Source organism: Bos javanicus, chromosome 4, assembly GCF_032452875.1.
Source record: "Bos javanicus breed banteng chromosome 4, ARS-OSU_banteng_1.0, whole genome shotgun sequence".
In the NCBI taxonomy this organism is placed as follows: Eukaryota; Metazoa; Chordata; class Mammalia; order Artiodactyla; family Bovidae; genus Bos; species Bos javanicus.
The window spans coordinates 99,592,556-99,615,840 of NC_083871.1; the positions used below are offsets into that span (position 1 = coordinate 99,592,556).

General features: G+C 39.9%; 1 protein-coding gene across 3 annotated transcripts in view; it reads right to left on the reverse strand.

The window, feature by feature from the left end:
- The window catches only part of LOC133246454 (solute carrier family 23 member 1-like), a 170,504-nt gene that overhangs the window by 126,189 nt on the left and 21,030 nt on the right, over nucleotides 1-23,285 (reverse strand). For all 3 annotated transcript variants that reach the window (XM_061414791.1, XM_061414792.1, XM_061414793.1), the window contains exon 4: nucleotides 7,246-7,405. In XM_061414791.1, coding sequence (XP_061270775.1) covers nucleotides 7,246-7,405 — 160 coding nt within the window. The remainder of the gene's footprint in view (nucleotides 1-7,245; nucleotides 7,406-23,285) is intronic.

Genomic DNA, 23,285 nt, shown 5'->3' on the forward strand with positions numbered 1-23,285 from the left:
CAAATACTAAAGGATATTCTCTAGACAGGAAACACAAAAAGGGTGTATAAACTCGAACCCAAAACAATAAAGTAAATGGCAACGGGATCATACTTATCAGTAATTACCTTAAATGTAAATGGGTTGAATGCCCCGACCAAAAGACAAAGACTGGCTGAATGGATACAAAAACAAGACCCCTACATATGTTGTCTACAAGAGACCCACCTCAAAACAGGGGACACATACAGACTGAAAGTGAAGGGCTGGAAAAAGATTTTCCATGCAAATAGGGACCAAAAGAAAGCAGGAGTAGCAATACTTATATCAGATAAAATGGACTTTAAAACAAAGGCTGTGAAAAGAGACAAAGAAGGTCACTACCTAATGATCAAAGGATCAAGCCAAGAATAAGATATAACAATTATAAATATATATGCACCCAACACGGGAGCGCCGCAATATGTAAGACAAATGCTAACAAGTATGAAAGGAGAAATTAACAATAACACAATAATAGTGGGAGACTTTAATACCCCACTCACACCTATGGATAGATCAACTAAACAGAAAATTAACAAGGAAACATAAACGTTAAACGATACAATAGACCAGTTAGACCTAATTGATATCTATAGGACATTTCATCCCAAAACAATGAATTTCACTTTTTTCTCAAGCGCACATGGAACCTTCTCCAGGATAGATCACATCCTGGGCCATAAATCTAGCCTTGGTAAATTCAGAAAAATAGAAATCATTCCAAGCATCTTTTCTGACCACAATGCAGTAAGATTAGATCTCAATTACACGAGAAAAACTATTAAAAATTCCAACATATGGAAGCTGAACAACACCCTGCTGAATAACCAACAAATCACAGAAGAAATCAAAAAAGAAATCAAAATTTGCATAGAAACGAATGAAAATGAAAACACAACAACTCAAAACCTGTGGGACACTTTAAAAGCAGTCCTAAGGGGAAAGTTCATAGCAATACAGCCCTACCTGTATACAAGAAAAAAGTCAAATAAATAACCTAACCCTACACCTAAAGCAACTAGAAAAGGAAGAAATGAAGAACCCCAGGGTTAGTAGAAGGAAAGAAATCTTAAAAATTAGGGCAGAAATAAATGCAAAAGAAACAAAAGAGACCATAGCAAAAATCAACAAAGCCAAAAGCTGGTTCTTTGAAAGGATAAATAAAATTGACAAACCATTAGCCAGACTCATCAAGAAACAAAGGGAGAAAAATCAAATCCATAAAATTAGAAATGAAAATGGAGAGATCACAACAGACAACACAGAAATACAAAGGATCATAAGAGACTACTATCAACAATTATATGCCAATAAAATGGACAACGTGGAAGAAATGGACAAATTCTTAGAAAAGTACAACTTTCCAAAACTAGACCAGGAAGAAATAGAAAATCTTAACAGACCCATCACAAGCACAGAAATTGAAACTGTAATCAGAAATCTTCCAGCAAACAAAAGCCCAGGTCCAGAAGGCTTCACAGCTGAATTCTACCAAAAATTTAGAGAAGAGCTAACACCTATCCTGCTCAAACTCTTCCAGAAAATTGCAGAGGAAGGTAAACTTCCAAACTCATTCTATGAGGCTACCATCACCCTAATACCAAAATCTGACAAAGACGCCACAAAAAAAGAAAACTACAGGCCAATATCACTGATGAACATAGATGCAAAAATCCTTAACAAAATTCTAGCAATCAGAATCCAACAATACATTAAAAAGATCATACACCATGACCAAGTGGGCTTTATCCCAAGGATGCAAGGATTCTTCAATATCCGCAAATCAATCAATGTAATACACCACATTAACAAATTGAAAAACAAAAACCATATGATTATCTCAATAGATGCAGAGAAAGCCTTTGACAAAATTCAACATCCGTTTATGATAAGAACTCTCCAGAAAGCAGGAATAGAAGGAACATACCTCAACATAATAAAAGCTATATATGACAAACCCACAGCAAACATTATCCTCAATGGTGAAAAATTGAAAGCATTTCCTCTAAAGTCAGGAACAAGACAAGGGTGCCCACTTTCACCATTACTATTCCACATAGTTTTGGAAGTTTTGGCCACAGCAATCAGAGCAGAAAAAGAAATAAAAGGAATCCAAATTGGAAAAGAAGAAGTAAAACTCTCACTGTTTGCAGATGACATGATCCTTTACATAGAAAACCCTAAAGACTCCACCAGAAAATTACTAGAACTAATCAATGATTATAGTAAAGTTTCAGGATATAAAATCAACACACAGAAATCCCTTGCATTCCTATACACTAATAATGAGAAAATAGAAAGAGAAATTAAGGAAACAATTCCATTCACCATTGCAACGGAAAGAATAAAATACTTAGGAATATATCTACCTAAAGAAACTAAAGACCTATATATAGAAAACTATAAAACACTGGTGAAAGAAATCAAAGAGGACATTAATAGATGGAGAAATATACCATGTTCATGGATTGGAAGAATCAATATAGTGAAAATGAGTATACTACCCAAAGCAATTTATAGATTCAATGCAATCCCTATCAAGCGACCAACGGTATTCTTCACAGAGCTAGAACAAATAATTTCACAATTTGTATCGAAATACAAAAAACCTCGAATAGCCAAAGCAATCTTGAGAAAGAAGAATGGAACTGGAGGAATCAACCTACCTGACTTCAGACCCTATTACAAAGCCACAGTTATCAAGACAGTATGGTACTGGCACAAAGACAGAAATATTGATCAATGGAACAAAATAGAAAGCCCAGAGATAAATCCACGCACATATGGACACCTTATCTTTGACAAAGGAGGCAAGAATATACAATGGATTAAAGACAATCTCTTTAACAAATGGTGCTGGGAAAACTGGTCAACCACTTGCAAAAGAATGAAACTAGAACACTTTCTAACACCATACACAAAAATAAACTCAAAATGGATTAAAGATCTCAACGTAAGACCAGAAACTATAAAACTCCTAAAGGAGAACATAGGCAAAACACTGTCCGACATACATGACAGCAGGATCCTCTATGACCCACCTCCCAGAATATTGGAAATAAAAGCAAAAATAAACAAATGGGACCTAATTAAACTTAAAAGCTTCTGCACAACAAAGGAAACTAGTAGCAAGGTGAAAAGGCAGCCTTCAGAATGGGAGAAAACAATAGCAAATGAAGCAACGGACAACTACTCTCCAAAATATACAAGCAACTCCTACAGCTCAACTCCAGAAAAATAAATGACCCGATCAAAAAATGGGCCAAAGAACTAAATAGACACTTCTCCAAAGAAGACATACAGATGGCTAACAAACACATGAAAAGATGCTCAACATCACTCATTATCAGAGAAATGCAAATCAAAACCACTATGAGGTACCATTTCACGCCAGTCAGAATGGCTGTGATCCAAAAGTCTACAAGCAATAAATGCTGGATTGGGTGTGGAGAAAAGGGAACTCTCTTACACTGTTGGTGGGAATGCAAACTAGTACAGCCACTACGGATAACAGTGTGGAGATTCCTTAAAAAACTGGAAATAGAACTGCCTTATGATCCAGCAATCCCACTGCTGGGCATACACACTGAGGAAACCAGAAGGGAAAGAGACATGTGTACCCCAATGTTCATCGCAGCACTGTTTATAATAGCCAGGACATAGAAGCAACCTAGATGCCCATCAGCAGATGAATGGATAAGAAAGCTGTGGTACATATACACAATGGAGTATTACTCAGCCATTAAAAAGAATACATTTGAATCAGTTCTAATGAGATGGATAAAACTGGAACCTATTATACAGAGTGAAGTAAGCCAGAAAGAAAAACACCAATACAGTATACTAACACATATATATGGAATTTAGAAAGATGGTAACAATAACCCTGTGTACGAGACAGCAAAAGAGACACCGATGTATAGATTAGCCTTATGGACTCTGTGCGAGAGGGAGAGGGTGGGGAGATTTGGGAGAATAGCATTGAAACATGTATAATATCATGTATGAAACGAGTCGCCAGTCCAGGTTTGATGCACGGTACTGGATGCTTGGGGCTGGTGCACTGGGACGACCCAGAGGGAGGGTAGGGGAGGGAGGAGGGAGGAGGGTTCAGGATGGGGAAAGCGGGTATACCTGTGGCAGATTCATTTCGATATTTGGCAAAACTAATACAATATTGTAAAGTTTAAAAATAAAATAAAATAAAATAAAAAAAAAAGAAGCAACAGTTAGAACCGGACACGGAACAATGGACTGATTGCAAATTGAGAAAGGAGTATGTCAAGGCTGTATACTGTCACCCTGCTTATTTAACTTACATGCAGAGCACATGTTGTGAAATGCCAGGTTGGATGAAGCACAAATGGACTCAAGAGTGCCAGGAGAAATATTAATAACCTCAGATATGCAGATGACACCACACTTACGGTGGAAAGTGAAGAGAAACTAAAGAGCCTTTTGATGAAAGTGAAAGAGGAGAGTGAAAAAGCTGGCTTAAAGCTCAACATTCAGAAAACTAAATTGTGTCATCTGGTTCCATCACTTCATGGCTAATAGATGGGGAAACAATGGAAACAGTGACAGACTTTATTTTCTTGGGCTCCAAAATCACTGCAGATGGTGACTGCAGCCATGAAATTAAAAGATACTTGCTCCTTGGAAGAAAAGCTATGACCAACCTAGACAGCATATTAAAAAGCAGAGACATGACTTTGTCAACAAAGGTCCATCTACTCAAAGCTATGGTTTTTCCAGTAGTCATATATGAATGTAAGAGTTGGACCATAACGAAGGCTGAGAGTTGAAGAACTAATGCCTTCGAACTGTGGTGTTGGAGAAGACTCTTGAGAGTGCCCTGGACTGCAAGGAGATCCAACCAGTCCATCCTAAAGGAAATCAACCCTGAATATTCTTTGGAAGGACTGATGCTGAAGCTGAAACTCCAATACTATGGCCACCTGATGTGAAGAACTGACTGATTTGAAAAGACCCTGATGCTAGGAAAGATTGAAGGTGGGAGGAGAAGCGGAGGACAGAGGATGAGATGGTTGAATGGCATCACTCACTCAATGGACATGAGTTTGAGTCAACTGTGGGAGTTGGTGATGGATGGGGAGGCCTGGCGTGCTGCAGTCCATGGGGTAAAAAAGTGTCAGTCATTGCCAGGAGCCAGGGAGAGGCACTCCAGTCAGGACAAAGGTCATGAGGAAGGAGGCTCGGCATACGCAAAGGCGGGATCGAGCCTCAGGAGTCCCCCTGGATATTCTCGAGTATCTACCCCCAAAAAACCAGAGTCTGCCTACTTTATTGCTTTGTGCTCTCACCTCTGACTTTACTGGGGGCTGTCCCCCACCACCATCTCGCTCTCTCTGACAAAGAGTTAACTTACAGCTCCAATTAAAGTTTCTGGGCATTAGGAGTGTTTAAATCTAAACCCCTCAGATAGCTCTCTAACTCGCCTGACAAGTTTACCTGGACTCCTACAACTCTGCATACCATTGTTTACAGTCTCTCAGCCTCGAGAGGCACGGGAAGCTTAAGATATTCAAATAGCTTAGAGCCTCTCAGAGAGTTAGAAACTGTCAGAATAAAGCTAGTAAAAGATTTCATTGATGAGCCAATGCTTGCTGCCAAGTTTCCACATCCCCTGTATTGTATCCTTGAATGTGTATTAATTAATATAGTTAGTATGTAGAAAAAATAAGTAGTGGCCTTGGTGTTAGCAACTTTAGACCCTTAAGGTAATAAATTCTTTCCTTTGTTGTAAACCCACTGCACCTCTGCCCTATAGGAATGCAATTTTATCTAACACCTTCGGAGGATGGCGCCAAACCTTAGAATAATTACTCTTAGAGAAAATAAGTCTTACGGTTGACAAACCTTTGTCAAGAGTCATAAAATGTTAATAGGCCTTCTGGCCAGAAGATGATGTAAATCACCTAAGCCATTTGTATACAATAAATTTGCAGGAAAGAAACCCTAGTTTTTGATAAGGATCAAAGATTGCTGACTTTGCATCCCCTATTAGCCTCTATGTGTAACTTAGGGTATAAAAGTCCCTGTTGAAAATAAAGCTACGGGCCTTGTTCACCAAAGCTTGGTCTCCCCATGTCATTCTTCTCCTTAATTTCCAGCTGAGTCTCCATATGGAGCACGGAGGTCCTCTGCGACCATTTATTTGCCTGGGCTTCTAAGATCCACTCGAGAAGGTGTCTAAGGTGGGGCACCTTCCGCTATTCCAGACGGCGCCTGCGGCCTCTGTGGTCAGAGCTAACCTGGTGCCACAGGTTATATTGATTTTCCACGTAAACCAAGCTACTCAGCCTCTTTTCTCCACTGAATTTTCCTACTGAGCTATCCTCATTCTATTACTCTTTATATCTTTTATGAATATTTGAATAGGTCGCCAACGCCATCTCTCCTTCGAATACCCTGGATCAGCCGGGGCTGGACCCCGGCAAGTCACGACGGTGTGACTGAACAACAAGAAGAACCCCACCCGTATACTGTTTGTGTAACTCTGCCCCTGCTCCAGAGGAGGGGGGCCTTTGAGCCACTCCAGGCTTACATATTTAAGGTCAAGCTGGGAGGGAGATTATTGGACTTCCCAGAAATCTCAGGCAACCTTCCCTCTCATATATTATTCCACCCATAAGCCATCCGTGACCTCACCTCCAAAGCCAGGTGAGGATGTTAGAGTCTGGAAGCTATGAGGCCTACTGTCCCTGAGGGTGTGGCTGGGCTTTCTGCTGACAATCCTGGTGCTGGCTTCTTAATCTATCATTTAGATAAGCCAACCTGGAGCATGGGCTTCCTGGTGACTCAGAGTGTAAAGAATCTTCCTGCAGTGCAGGAGATCAGGATTCCATCCCTAGGTTGGGAAGATTCCCTGGAGGAAGGCATGGCTACCCACTCCAGGATTCTTGCCTGGGGAATTCCATGGAAAGAGGAGCCTGGTGGGCTACAGTCCAGGGGGTTGCGAAGAATCGGACACGACTGAGCGACTAACACTCACTCAGCTCAACTTATCCAGGAGCATGGCCAAACTTTAAAGCCTGCTTCAATCCACCAGTTTCTTTCCCTGAATGACACAACTGAATTAAACAAGGACCAGTGTCTTAAAGTTTGGAATCTTGCCTAGCAGTGAGCTGAGAAAATGAGTCAACTCCGAAGCCCCTTTTGAGGACCACCCCATTCCTCGCACCCCACCCATCAACCCAATACCTCTCGGATCCTCTTCTGCCATTCCTCAATGAATTCAGGTGAGCTGGTGTTCACCTGGCTGGCATTGAGTGTCCATTCGGGGCACTTCCAGGTGGGAAGAGACAGCATGGCCAGGGAGGGTCCCAAGAAAGCAAAGGTCCCTCCCTGGAGAATGGGCAGCCTGGAGGAGGGGAAAGGAGACAGTTACCCATTAGCCCCTTTAACACTGGCCTGTCACTGGCCCCAGCAGAGGCCTTTTCATCCCAAGTCCTCCCTTGGTTTCAAGGCAACACATGAGTCCTGCAGTTCTCAGTTATAGGGAACTCCTGCTGCTGCTGCTGCTAAGTCGCTTCAGTCGTGTCTGACTCTATGCGACCCCATAGATGGCAGCCCACCAGGCTCCCCCGTCCCTGGGATTCTCCAGGCAAGAACACTGGAGTGGGTTGCCATTTCCTTCTCCAATGCATGAAAGTGAAAAGTGAAAGTGAAGTCACTCAGTCGTGTCTGACTCTTTGTGACCCCATGGACTGCAGCCTACCAGGCTCCTCTGTCCATGGGATTTTCCAGGCAAGAGTACTGGAGTGGGGTGCCATTGCCTTCTCCGAGGGAACTCCTATCAATCTCCAAGTCAGATCCACAAACTGTGCCAAACTTTGGACAGGTAGGAGAGGTGAGGAGGATATGATCAGCAGACCTAATCCCAGTCCTGGAGATGCGAGCCCAGGAGCAGAGAGTCACGTACTGGAAAATGATCTGGGGCAGCACAGAGCTCAGGGAACATGTTTGGTGGGTGCCACTGTCTTCCTCAGTCCCAGAGAAACTTCCCCAGACCCCAGGATCAAAGCACAGTTCACACACGTCAAGTTCCCTCACTGACAAGAGATGCACAGCCTAGAATCTGGGTGGCCAGATTCCTTTGTGCCTTCAAAAATGAAAGGCGATTCCAGACCTCTACCTCCAGATTCCTTTCTATCACATGGACTGAACATGCTTGAGGTCCATTATCAGGGCGTGTCCCCCACACAAGCCTTCCTTCTTCCTGGTCAGCGTCTCACTCTGGCCTCTGTGAGAACTTCCAGCAGTGTCCATCTGACTTGTCTCCCTTCAAGGTGAACATAGCCTGGTAAGTCAACCTCCAATAACCCTGTCTTACTAGAAGGTCAGAAGCTGTTAAGCCTGACTTAGTCTCCTCACCTGCATATTATAATAGAACTGGTGCAGAGGGAGAGTGGAACAGGATCTTAGCCTCTTGCTTGCATTTGTCATATATACCTTACCCAGTTTAGATACTTGTTCTTAACAATACTAGAAGAGTACTTTTGAAATCAGGATTCCACGAAGATAGCTTAAAGAGTCTCCTTGAGAATGAACCCATTTTATTTAATGAAAATATAAAGTATATGAAAGAGTTTTACTGCCTAACTGGATTTTGTCCTGGCTGAACATAGGAACTAGCAAGGGCTGAGCATCAGCCTCAGATGAGTTCACAGGCTGGTCAAGAGGTGCACCCAGGCATGGAGAGAGGTTAGACCTCCAGGTGATTCTAACACCAGCCAGGGTTGAAAACAACTGATCTAGATTCATAAATCTAGACCCATAAGGCTCCAAAAGAGATTAGAATATATGGCACAGACAGGGCAGGAAACATGGGTGATGGAATGGGTATGTATGAACGATTTTTTAGTTAAAAAAATTATGGTGGGGAGAGATAAATTAGGAATTTGGGATTAACATGTATACACTAATACATATATAATAGGTAAACAACAAGGACCTTCTGTATAGCACAGGGAATTATAATTTATTTTATAATAATCTATAATGAAAGAGAATCTATATATAATATACATTTATATATATATGTATAACTGAATCAATTTGCTATATACTTGAAAATAATACAACATTGTAAATTCAGTTCAGTTCAGTCGCTCAGTCGTGTCCGACTCTTTGCGACCCTGTGAATCGCAGCACGCCAGGCCTCCCTGTCCATCACCAACTCCTGGAGTTCACTCAGACTCATGTCCATCGAGTCAGTGATGCCATCCAGCCATCTCATCCTCTGTCATCCCCTTCTCCTCCTGCCCCCAATCCCTCTCAGCATCAGGGTCTTTTCCAATGACTCATCTCTTCGAGTGAGGTGGCCAAAGTACTGGAGTTTCAGCTTTAGCATCACTCCTTCCAAAGAAATCCCAGGGCTGATCTCCTTTAGAATGGACTGGTTGGATCTCCTTGCAGTGCAAGGGACTCTCAAGAGTCTTCTCCAACTCCACAGTTCAAAAGCATCAATTCTTCAGCGCTCAGCCCTCTTCACAGTCCAACTTTCACATCCATACATGACCACAGGAAAAACCATAGCCTTGACTACATGGACCTTGGTTGGCAAGTAATGTCTCTGCTTTTCAATATGCTATCTAGGTTAGTCATAATTTTTTTTCTAAGTAGTAAGCATCTTTTAATTTCCTGGCTGCAGTCACCATCTGCTGTGATTTTGGAGCCCCAAAAATAAAGTCTGACACTGTTTCCACTGTTTCCCCATCTATTTCCCATGAAGTGATGGGACCAGATGCCATGATCTTAGTTTTCTGAATGTTGAGCTTTAAGCCAACTTTTTCACTCTCCACTTTCACTTTCATCAAGAAGCTTTTTAGTTTCTCTTGTAAATTCCAATTGTAAATTAATTATACTTCAATTAAACATTCATAGAAATTATGAAGATAAGTATCTTGACAGAGAAGGGAAACACACTATATCATTGCAAAATCCCTTTTGAGCTTTTAAAATGAACATAGACATCTTTGCATATCATAGGTACAGACAGTATGTAATCCAAGACTTGTGTTTCAGTTTTTTGCTGTAATTCCATATGCACATTTCATTCATTCAACAAATATTTACTGCGGACTTGCTCTGTCGGAAGCACTGGTTGTCAGGTATTGGAAATACCACAGTGAGTGAGACAAAATTCCCACTTATATTCTAGTTACATATTTCCTGGTTAGCCCTTATACTAACTAGTCATTTACAGTAACTCACTCTCAGGGATTCTTTAAACAGTTTACAGTTATAAACAATCCATCATTGCTATACCACCATGGCCTCAGCCATTTCAGTATTACTGGGTTCCATGAGGGCAGAGAAGTCTAGTTTTCTCTTCTATCCCTCCAGCACCAAGGTTAGTATTACAAAATCTATCAACATTGGGTTTTCTCATTTCATTTTTTTAGTTTAATAGGCATATAATGAAATCCTGACAAAAGTGAATTTGCATTTCATTAAGTCACAAAAGATGTGATTTTTATGTCTGTTTTTCCCTGTCTATAAACTGTTTTACTCATTACATAGAAATTAGACACTGCCAAAATATATTTAAAACAGTTTTACTGATGGTGAGATTTGTTTTCACTTAAAAAAATATTTTCTGTTATTATATCCTTAACTTAGAACTTATTTAAGGGATATTTCAAAATTTTCAAGTAGTTCAGCATTTTTCTAACTCTGTTCATGTTATTTTTTTCAAGATTATTACATGTAGTTGGGATAATGTACTAACATGATAGATGCACTTTTTACCCTTTATTTTTTTTAATTTTTTTTATTTTTTATTTTTGGTTGCACCTCTCAGCTTGCAGAATCTTAGTTCCCACCAAGGGAACTTGCATCAAAAGCACTGAGTCCTCACCACTGAACAACCAGGGAATTCCCTCTACCTTTAAGAAACTACTAAATACATTTTATGTTCAAGAGCAAGATGAATTGTTTCTATTAACTTACTAGAGTGTATTCGTATGTCCTTAAAAAAAAAGCCTCTTGATGAAAGTGAAAAAGGTGAGTGAAAAAATTGGCTTAAAGCTCAACATTCAGAAAACGAAGATCATGGCATCTGGTCCCATCACTTCATGGGAAATAGATGGGGAAACAGTGGAAACAGTGTCAGACTTTATTTTTTGGGGCTCCAAAATCACTGCAGATGGTGATTGCAGCCATGAAATTAAAAGACGCTTACTCCTTGGTAGGAAAGTTATGACCAACCTAGATAGCATATTGAAAAGCAGAGACATAACTTTGCCAACAAAGGTCTGTCGAGTCAAGGCTATGGTTTTTCCAGTAGTCATGTATGGATGTGAGAGTTGCACTGTGAAGAAAGCTGAACACCAAAGAATTGATGCTTTTGAACTGTGGTGTTGGAGAAGACTCTTGAGAGTCCCTTGGACTGCAAGGAGATCCAACCAGCCATTCTAAAGGAGATCGGTCCTGGGTGTTCTTTGGAAGGAATGATGGTAAAGCTGAAATTCCTGTATTTTGGCCACCTCATGCGAAGAGTTGATTCATTGGAAAAGACTCTGATCCTGGGATTGATTGGGGGCAGGAGGAAAAGTGGATGACAGAGGATGAGATGGTTGTATGGCATCACTGACTCGATGGACGTGGGTTTGGGTGAACTCCAGGAGTTGGTGATGGACAAGGAGGCCTGGTGTGCTGTACTTCATGGGGTCGCAAAGAGTTGGACACTACTGAGCGACTGAACTGAACTGAACTGATTCCTATGTCCTACAGTTAGATTCACACATATCCATAAATTCTTCCTTCCCTCTCCTATACTCAGATCTTCCAATCCCACTTTCCATCCATTCCTGTCCCCCTCCCCACCTTGTTTTATGAGCATTACCACCTTGCTCATAACTTCTTATTGATACTCTTTTGACAGAGATCTATGTATATTTCTTGCATTTCTACTAGTTTTCCTTTTATGCACTTTCTTGGTACATGTTTAAGATATATGCATTCAGTACCACTACAAGGCTTTCATTGTTCTATATACATTTTACCTTTTATGGTGACTTTTATATGTATCTCAAAACTGCTTTTGATTTCACAATTAATTTCATCTCATGTTAAAAATTTTACCTTGAATATGACTCACTATTATTATACATGGGCCTTCTAATTCTTTTGTGAACCACAGATTGTTGATTTTTAAAATTCAACACTTTAGAAATAGAAGGGCCATTTGGAGAATATCCAACCTGGCTTTATAGATAACGTATCTGGAGCCCAAGGTCATAGAGTTAACCAGAATGTCTTGAGGTTTTTCACTATGGCGCTATAACACCAGTTAAGAGCATGGTATAGACCAAAGGCAAGTTTGAATATGACTTTGCCTTATCAGCTGTGTGACCAAGGCATGTTGCCCAACTTCTGCAAGCCTCAGTGTCCTCTTTGACAAAATATAGTAGTAATCTCCCAAGGAGTAACTGTGAGGTTAAAATATATGTAAGTGATTAGCATGATGCCTGGGGAAGAGCTCAATGAATAGAATAATTTTCATTATTATTCCCCCTGAAATGTGTGGTTACTTCTGGAAAGGGTCACTCGGTCAGTTCAGTCACTCAATCATGTCAACTCTTTGTGACCCTATGGACTGCAGCATGCCAGGCTTCCCTGTCCATTACCAACTCCCAGAGGTTGCTCAAACTCATGTCCACTGAATCAGTGATGCTATCCGACCATCTCATCCTCTGTCATCCCCTTCTCCTACCCTCAATCTTTCCCAGCATCAGGGTCTTTTCTAATGAATTGGCTTTTTGGATCAGGTGCCCTAAGTACTGGAGCTTCATCTCAAGCATCAGTCCTTCCAAAAACTATTCAGGGTTGATTTCCTTTAGGATGGACTGGTTCGACCTCCTTGCAGTCCAAGGGACTCTCAAGAGTCTTCTCCAACACCACAGTTCAAAGGCATTAGTTCTTCAACACTCAACCTTCTTTATGGTCCAACTCGCACATCCATACATGACTACTGGAAAAACCATAGCTTTAACTAGACAGACTTTGTTGGCAAAGTCATGTCTCTGCTTTTTAATATGCTATCTAGGTTGGTTATAACTTTTCTTCCAAGTAGCAAGTATCTTTTAATTTCATGGCTGCAAGTCACCATCTGCAGAAAATAAAGTCTGCCACTGTTTCCACTGTTTCCCCATCTATTTGCCATGAAGTGATGGGACCTGATACCATGATCTTAGTTTTTTGAATGTTGAGCTTTAAGCCAACTTTTTCACTCTCCTCTTTCACTTTCATCAGGAGTTTCTTTAATTCCTCTTCACTTTCTGCAAAAAGGGTGGTGTCATCTGCATATCTGAGGTTATTGATATTTCTCCTGGCAATCTTGATTCCAGCTTGTCCTTCATCCAACCTGGCATTTTACATCATGTACTTTGCATACAAGTTAAATAAGCAGGGTGATAGTATACAGCCTTTGCATAATTTTTTCCCAATTTGGAAGCAGTCCATTGCTTCATATCCTGTTCTAACTGTTACTTCTTGACCTGCATACATGTTTCTCAGGAGGCAGGTAAGGTGGTCTGTTCTTCCCATCTCTTGAAGAGTTTCCCACATTTTGTTGTGATCCACACAGTCAAAAGCCTTAGTGTAGTCAATGAAGCAGAAGCAGATGTTTTTCTGGAATTCCCTTGCTTTCTCTATGATCCATCTAATACTGGAAATATGATCTCTGGTTCCTCTGCCTTTTCTAAATCCAGTTTGAACATCTGAAATTTCACGGTTCACGTACATTGAAGCCTGGCTTCAGTCATGTGAGGACTTCCCCATAGCTCACTTGGTAAAGAATCCATCTGCAATGCAGGAGACGCTGGTTTGATTCCTGAGACAGGAAGATCTGCTGCAGAAGGGATAGACTACCTACTCCAATATTCTTGGGCTTCCCTTGTGGCTCAGCTGGTAAAAATCTGCCTGCAATGCGGGAGACCTGGGTCTGATCCCTAGGTTGGGAAGATCCCCTGGAGAAGGGAAAGTCTACCCACTCCAGTATTGTGGCCTGGAGAATTCTATGGACTGTAATGGGGTTGCAAAGAGTTGGAAAAGGTCTGTATACCAAAACATTTTCTTAATGTTTCCTTAAATAACAGATATTATAGTATGGGCTTTTTTGTTTTGTTTTGTTTTTAAAGCTGTTGTCTGGCATTCCCATTTCTTGGAGGTTGGTTCTCTAAGATGTGCTTCCTAAGACTCTCCCTGTCCATTCTCCCCTTCCCTTCAGTCTTTACTATCTCATCTGTATGTTCAAGTCTGAAGAACATTCCCCACCATTTTCCTTTACAACAACTTGCAAAATCTAGTCTCAGAAACAGTCCTTAGAAATTTGATAGGATTGGTATTTTAAGTGGTCAAAGCCACAGATATGTGTCCGTGGGGGTACTATCAACATCTAAGCTTATATAGTGTTTTAAAGTTACACAGCATTTTCTCATCCTTATCTCAAGAGTATTGCAGGGTGTGTAGCACAATGCTGCTTTGTCTCTGTATGAGGAGGCTGATACTGGGGGAGGTGCCAGTGGCAGGGTTCAATTAGGAAATACAAGGCCATGATCAGAAAGTATGGGTCATGGGGCCAAATTGTGACCCAGTATGTTTGTTATAAGAACAATTGATAAGAGGACATGTGGTAAGAACAAACTTCTTAAAGAGTTTATGGTAATGATTATGTAATTTTTCTCCTCTCTTAGTATATATGAATACTTCCATTTGGGCCCATAATGTAGGAACAGCTAACCTTTCAGAAGTATTGGGAAGTTAAGCTTCAAGCCTTCTCTCGGAGTTCTCATGCACTTCATAAAAATAGTATACATGACCCTTGTTAAAGACGTTAAGGCAGGCTTTACTACAAGGGGGCTACTACAATGGGATTTTGTAATAGGGGAGAGAGATCAGGCTCAACTCCCAATATGACAAGGAAAGGTGAGAATTCATAGCCAATGAGGAGGGTGGGGTTCAGTGGATAGAAAATTACTAAGAGGAAGCATCAGGATAAGGAGGGGATTCAGGATGAAGACAGGACAAGGTGATGAGACATCACCTGGGGATGATGGAGAATGAGGAACCCAATCAGAGAGTGAGGATGGATATTCTGGCTACAGGCATTGAGCAAGATTCTTGCTAAAATTGGACACTCATGTGTCCATTGTCACGTTGGACAGACCAACAAGGACACTCAAAAGTCAAGCCTAGTTGAACAGTTGTTTATTGGATATAGCAGTAGGATGATCATAGTCAATCTTGTATGTTAGACACTATGACTAAATGGATCTCTTCCAGTTAAATAGACTCAGCACAACATGGGCCTGTACAAAATTCTGGAGCAGAAGGGGGAAGGTTGCCTAAGACTCTGGAGTTCCTAAAACTACACTGGAAACTAGAAGGCAAGGGAACAGTGATTTTAAAATTCTGAAAAAAAAAATAAAATTTCCAATCTAAAATTCTATAGCCAGCCAAGTTATCAATCAAGTATGAGAATAGGATCAAGATATTTTCCCATATGGAGGGTCTTACAAAATTTATCTCCCACGTGGTCTCTCAGTAAACTACTGTGTAATCATGTTCCACCAAAAAGAAGAGAAAGGCATGGGATCAAGGGATCTAGACTTGAAAACTGACATGAAGAGAATTGCCAGGATAAAGGATAAAGGGTAAAGAGGCATCTCAAGATGACACATCTAATATACACCGGGCACACGTAGCGACTGTTCCAGACTACAGCAAGTCAGAGAGCCCCAGGGGGTAGTTCATCAAGAAGATGAAGCTGATAGCTACCTGATGCAATGAAATTATCAAGAAGAGATTTATACAACAGGCAGGGAGCTTATCGTTGAAATGAAAATAAACAGAAACTTGAAAATATTTTTTAAAAGATATTAATTTTAGAGAAAACACACAGGCTTCCCCAGTGGCTCAGTGGTAAAAAAAAAAAAAATCCGCCTGGCAAGACGGGAGCCATGGGTTCGATTCCTGGTTTAGGAATATCCCCTGGAAGGAAACGGCAACCCCCTCCAGTATTCTTACCTGGGAAATCCCGTGGACAGAGGAGCCTGGTGGGGTACAGTCCACGGGGTCTCAAAAGAGTCAGGCATTACTTAGTAACTAAATGACAACATTATAATGGGAACACTCAGTGTTGACCTATGCTGGGAGGATGGGATTATAGGAAGATGGAAAGTGTGCTTATATGTGGTAGGAGTGAGGGGCTGTGAAAGAAAATGAAGTCAGTCATCTATATTGGCACTTCAGTCACTAGTGCATAAGACAGAAGTGTATTAATTAGAAACTCCGGAGGAAATAGCTAAATAATCAGCTTGGAGGGATGAGAGTGCTTGCCTCTGCCTAGAAGAAAGGGGAGGTGGATAGGTCTCCTTTTCTGGTAGGAGAAGGCTGTTTGTCTGTCTTCTTTAAACCCATCACTACCTACTGCCTTGAGAGTGCCTTTGACAGCCACCCACATTGCTCCAGTCCTCCCTTCTGATCTCCCCCAAAGATTTGCACACCTATTCTTTTCTTTTTCCTTTTAAGGGCTTTAATGCTGACCACCACAGGGGAACAGATTGGGGAAACAGAGATAAAAGCAGGTGAATAGACAAAAGTTGCAGAATCTGGGAGGTTGTCTCAAGCCTGGAGCCTTGAGCCATATCTCCCAGCCCCACTTCCAAGACGGTAATGGGAAGTCTATTGGACTTTTGCTGTCAGGCAAAGTACATCATGCGAAATGCCGGGCTGGGTGAAGCACAAGCCGGAATCAAGATTGCCGGAAGAAATATCAATAACCTCAGACATGCAAATGACACCACCCTTATGGCAGAAAGCAAAGAACTAAAGAGCCTCCTGATGAAAGTGAGCTAGGAGAGTGAAAAAGTTGGCTTAAAACTCAACATTAGGAAAACTAAGATCATGGCATCTGGTCCCAAAACTCCATGGCAAATAGATGGGGAAACAGTGGAAACAGTGTCAGATTTTATTCTTTTGGGCTCCAAAATCACTGCAGATGGTGACTGCAGCCATGAAATTAAAAGACACTTGCTCCTTAGAAGAAAAGCTATGACCAACCTAGACAGCATATTAAAAAGCAGAGACATTACTTTGCCAACAAAGTCTGTCTAGTTAAAGCTATGGTTTTTCCAGTAGTAATGTATGGATATGAGAGTTAGACTATAAAGAAAGTTGAGCACTGAAGAATTGATGCTTTTGAACTATGGTGTTGGAGAAGACTCTTGAGAGTCCCTTGGACTGCAAGGAGATCCAACCAGTCCATCCTAAAGGAAATCATTTCTGAATATTCATTGGAAGGACTGATGCTGAAGTTTAAACTCCAATATATGGCCACCTGATGAGAAGAACTGACTCATTGGAAAAGACCCCGATGCTGGGAGAAATTGAAGGTGGGAGGTGAAGGGGACAACAGAGGATGAGCTGGTTGGATGGCATCACCGACTCGATGGACATGAGTTTGAGTAAGCTCTGGAAGTTGGTAAGGGACAGGGAAGCCTGGCATGCTGCAGTCTATGGGATCACAAAGAGTTGGAAACAACTGAGTGACTTAATTGAACTGAACTGAAAGATTCAAAGGGTGTGGGGCTCATGAAACATGCCCTGATACTTTTGTAAGAAAAAGTTTTAAATGGTTCTTATTTCCCCTAGTTATAAAGCAACACATGGACTCTGAAGAAAAATTAATGGTAAATAAAAATACAAAGCATAAATCACCATAGTTCCACAACCCATAAATAATTATTAACATTTTTTTCTAATCATTTTTTTTAACCCTTGAGTAGGTAAAATTTATCAGCACATGTACAATATTGGTACATACCTTTCATATATAATATGTATCACCCAGAAATAACCTTTAACATTTCTTTGATCCTTTTGCCATCTTTAACTAGATAAATGATTATCAGTATACATAAGATGTATTTCTCTCATGGGCTTCCCTGGTGGCTCAGCAGTACAGAATCTGCCTGCAATGCAGAAGACCCAATTTTGATTCCGGGGTTTGGAAGATCTCCTGGAGAAGGGCATGACCACCTACTCAAGTATTCTTGCCTGGAGAATTCCCATGGACAGAGGAGCCTAGCGGGCTACAGTCCATAAGGTCACAATGGGACATGACTAAAGCGACTTAGCAAGCACGCACAGATTTGCAGTGGCACATCTGGTGGCTTGTGCGATTTGTCATCAAGGCAAGGGCAAGGTGGCTGCAGACCTCTGACGATGGGCATGGACTTTCTGCAGAACCTAGCAACAGATACAGAGCTCGGGCAGATCAGGGCCCAGCTGCAGACAAGTCCATGGAAGAAAAGGACCCAGGCTGATTTGGGCAAGACTACATAAGAGCCAGGTCTGAATGTTCTTTGGGCAGAAATACTGGCTCCACACTTGAGACATTCCCAGGAAAATAAAAAGGGAGATATATCACTTGGAACCGCTCCAGAAAAAGAAAATCCCAGGTAGAAATGAATAATTCTAGAAATAGAATTATTCCAGAAATGGAATTAAGACCTAGAATTACACGGTCAATATTTCATTTTCTTTAGTGATTGCATTTAAACGTAATGCTTTCTTTTGAAATGAATGGTTACATAAATTCAGAACTGAGCACCTCAGTGGGAAGGCCCTTGGGGGATACACCCAAGACCCCTAAAGTCACACCAGGGAGGGAGCTATCCCTCGGCCAAGGGTTGTAGCTGCCTGCCCCACAATGGGCACTGCACTCTTCAGCTTTTATCAGGGAAGCTGTTTTTTTTGCCTCTTATCATTTCCTTTGACTATTTAACATCGTTTTAATCATTAACATATTCTGAAATCTTATTGCAGTATCAGCATTTGTGTTTGCAGTGTAAAAAGTACATCATTAAATACTGTTTATCTCATAACCTGCAATCAATCAAATCTACTAGACCTTTGATTCACCGGCTATCAGCTAGTTTTATAATTCCTAATGTCTCTAATGACTAACTGTACTTGTTAGTCTCTAAACAGGAAGCCTATTTCAGGGAAATAATCTCAGGTGTATTCCTGTCCCCACCTTAGTCTAAGACATTAGCATGGCTTTCTTTCTTAATTCCATCAAAATGGAATCACAGATAAATAGCCTGCAGACAAGGATTGAGAAGATGCAAGAAAGGTTTAACAGGGACCTAGAAGAAATAAAAAAGAGTCAATATATAATGAATAATGCAATAAATGAGATCAAAAATACTCTGGAGGCAACAAATAGTAGAATAACAGAGGCAGAAGATAGGATTAGTGAATTAGAAGATAAAATGGTAGAAATAAATGAATCAGAGAGGAAAAAAGAAAATCGAATTAAAAGAAATGAGGACAATCTCAAAGACCTCCAGGACAATATTAAACGCCCCAACATTCGAATCATAGGAATCCCAGAAGAAGAAGACAAAAAGAAAGACCATGAGAAAATACTTGAGGAGATAATAGTTGAAAACTTCCCTAAAATGGGGAAGGAAATAATCACCCAAGTCCAAGAAACCCAGAGAGTCCCAAACAGGATAAACCCAAGACAAAACACCCCAAGACACATATTAATCAAATTAACAAAGATCAAACACAAAGAACAAATATTAAAAGCACCAAGGGAAAAACAACAAATAACACAAAAGGGAATTCCTATAAGGATAACAGCTGATCTTTCAAAAGAAACTCTTCAAGCCAGGAGGGAATAGTAAGACATACCTAAAGTGATAAAAGAAAATAACCTACAGCCCAGATTATTGTACCCAGCAAGGATCTCATTCAAATATGAAGGAGAAATCAAAAGCTTCTCAGACAAGCAAAAGCTGAGAGAATTCAGCACCACCAAACCAGCTCTCCAACAAATGCTAAAGGATCTTCTCTAGACAGGAAACACAAAAACAGTGTATAAACTCGAACCCAAAACAATAAAGTAAATGGCAACGGGATCATATTTATCGATAATTACCTTAAACATAAATGGGTTGAATGCCCCAACCAAAAGACAAAGACTGGCTGAATGGATACAAAAACAAGACCCCTACATATGTTGTCTACAAGAGACCCACCTCAAAACGGGGGACACATACAGACTGAAAGTGAAGGGCTGGAAAAAGATTTTCCATGCAAATAGAGACCAAAAGAATGCAGAAGTAGCAATACTCATATCAGATAAAATGGACTTTAAAACAAAGGCTGTGAAAAGAGACAAAGAAGGTCACTACATAATGATCAAAGGAAAAATCCAAGAAGAAGATATAACAATTATAAATATATATGCACCCAACATAGGAGCACTGCAATATGTAAGACAAATGCTAACAAGTATGAAAGGAGAAATTAATAATAACACAATAATAGTGGGAGACTTTAATACCCCACTCACACCTATGGATAGACAACTAAACAGAAAATTAACAAGGAAACACAAATCTTAAACGATACAATAGACCAGCTAGACCTAATTGATATCTATATGATATTTCATCCCAAAACAATGAATGTCACCTTTTTCTCAAGCGCACACGGAACCTTCTCCAAGATAGATCACATCCTGGGCCATAAATCTAGCCTTGGTAATTTCAAAAACATTGAAATCATTCCAAGCATCATTTCTGACCACAATGCAGTAAGATTATATCTCAATTGCAGGAGAAAAACTATTAAAAATTTCAACATATGGAAGCTGAACAACACCCTGCTGAATAACCAACAAATCACAGAAGAAATCAAAAAAGAAATCAAAAATTGCATAGAAATGAATGAAAATGGAAACACAACAACCCAAAACCTATGGGACACTGTAAAAGCAGTCCTAAGGGGAAAGTTCATAGCAATACAGCCCTACCTGTATACAAGAAAAAAGTCAAATAAATAACCTAACTCTACACCTAAAGCAACTAGAAAAGGAAGAAATGAAGAACCCCAGGGTTAGTAGAAGGAAAGAAATCTTAAAAATTAGGGCAGAAATAAATGCAAAAGAAACAAAAGAGACCATAGCAAAAATCAACAAAGCCAAAAGCTGGTTCTTTGAAAGGATAAATAAAATTGACAAACCATTAGCCAGACTCATCAAGAAACAAAGGGAGAAAAATCAAATCCATAAAATTAGAAATGAAAATGGAGAGATCACAACAGACAACACAGAAATACAAAGGATCATAAGAGACTACTATCAACAATTATATGCCAATAAAATGGACAATGTGGAAGAAATGGACAAATTCTTAGAAAAGTACAACTTTCCAAAACTGGACCAGGAAGAAATAGAAAATCTTAACAGACCCATCACTAGCACGGAAATTGAAACTGTAATCAGAAATCTTCCAGCAAACAAAAGCCCAGGTCCAGATGGCTTCACAGCTGAATTCTACCAAAAATTTAGAGAAGAGCTAACACCTATCCTGCTCAAACTCTTCCAGAAAATTGCAGAGGAAGGTAAACTTCCAAACTCATTCTATGAGGCCACCATCACCCTAATACCAAAACCTGACAAAGACGCCACAAAAAAAAAAAAAAAAGAAAAGAAAAAGAAAACTACAGGCCAATATCACTGATGAACATAGATGAAAAAATCCTTAACAAAATTCTAGCAATCAGAATCCAACAACACATTAAAAAGATCATACACCATGACCAAGTGGGCTTTATCCCAGGGATGCAAGAATTCTTCAATATCCACAAATCAATCAATGTAATACACCACATTAACAAATTGAAAAATAAAAACCATATGATTATCTCAATAGATGCAGAGAAAGCCTTTGACAAAATTCAACATCCATTTATGATAAAAACTCTCCAGAAAGCAGGAATAGAAGGAATATACCTCAACATAATAAAAGCTATATATGACAAACCCACAGCAAACATTATCCTCAATGGTGAAAAATTGAAAGCATTTCCTCTAAAGTCAGGAACAAGACAAGAGTGCCCACTTTCACCATTACTATTCCACATAGTTTTGGAAGTTTTGGCCACAGCAATCAGAGCAGAAAAAGAAATAAAAGGAATCCAAATTGGAAATGAAGACGTAAAACTCTCACTGTTTGCAGATGCCATGATCCTCTATATAGAAAACCCTAAAGACTCCACCAGAAAATTACTAGAACTAATCAATGATTATATGTAAAGTTTCAGGATATAAAATCAACACACAGAAATCCCTTGCATTCCTATACACTAATAATGAGAAAACAGAAAGAGAAATTAAGGAAACAATTCCATTCACCATTGCAACGGAAAGAATAAAATACTTAGGAATATATCTACCTAAAGAAACTAAAGACCTATATATAGAAAACTATAAGACACTGGTGAAAGAAATCAAAGAGGACACTAATAGATGGAGAAATATACCATGTTCATGGATTGGAAGAATCAATATAGTGAAAATGAGTATACTACCCAAAGCAATTTATAGATTCAATGCAATCCCTATCAAGCTAACAATGGTATTCTTCACAGAGCTAGAACAAATAATTTCACAATTTGTATGGAAATACAAAAAAACCTCGAATAGCCAAAGCAATCTTGAGAAAGAAAAATGGAACTTGAGGAATCAACCTGCCTGACTTCAGGCTCTACTACAAAGCCACAGTCATCAAGACAGTATGGTACTGGCACAAAGACAGAAATATTGATCAATGGAACAAAATAGAAAGCCCAGAGATAAATCCATGCACATATGGACACCTTATCTTTGACAAAGGAGGCAAGAATATACAATGGATTAAAGACAATCTCTTTAACAAGCTGTGCTGGGAAAACTGGTCAACCACTTGTAAAAGAATGAAACTAGAACACTTTCTAACACCATACACAAAAATAAACTCAAAATGGATTAAAGATCTCAACGTAAGACCAGAAACTATAAAACTCCTAGAGGAGAATATAGGCAAAACACTCTCTGACATACATCACAGCAGGATCCTCTATGACCCACCTCCCAGAATATTGGAAATAAAAGCAAAAGTAGACAAATGGGACCTAATTAAACTTAAAAGCTTCTGCACAACAAAGGAAACTATAAGCAAGGTGAAAAGACAGGCTTCAGTATGGGAGAAATAATAGCAAATGAATCAACTGACAAACAACTAATCTCAAAAATATACAAGCAACTCCTACAGCTCAATTCCAGAAAAATAAAAGACCCAATCAAAAAATGGGCCAAAGAACTAAATAGACATTTCTCCAAAGAAGACATACAGATGGCTAACACATGAAAAGATGCTCAACATCACTCATTATCA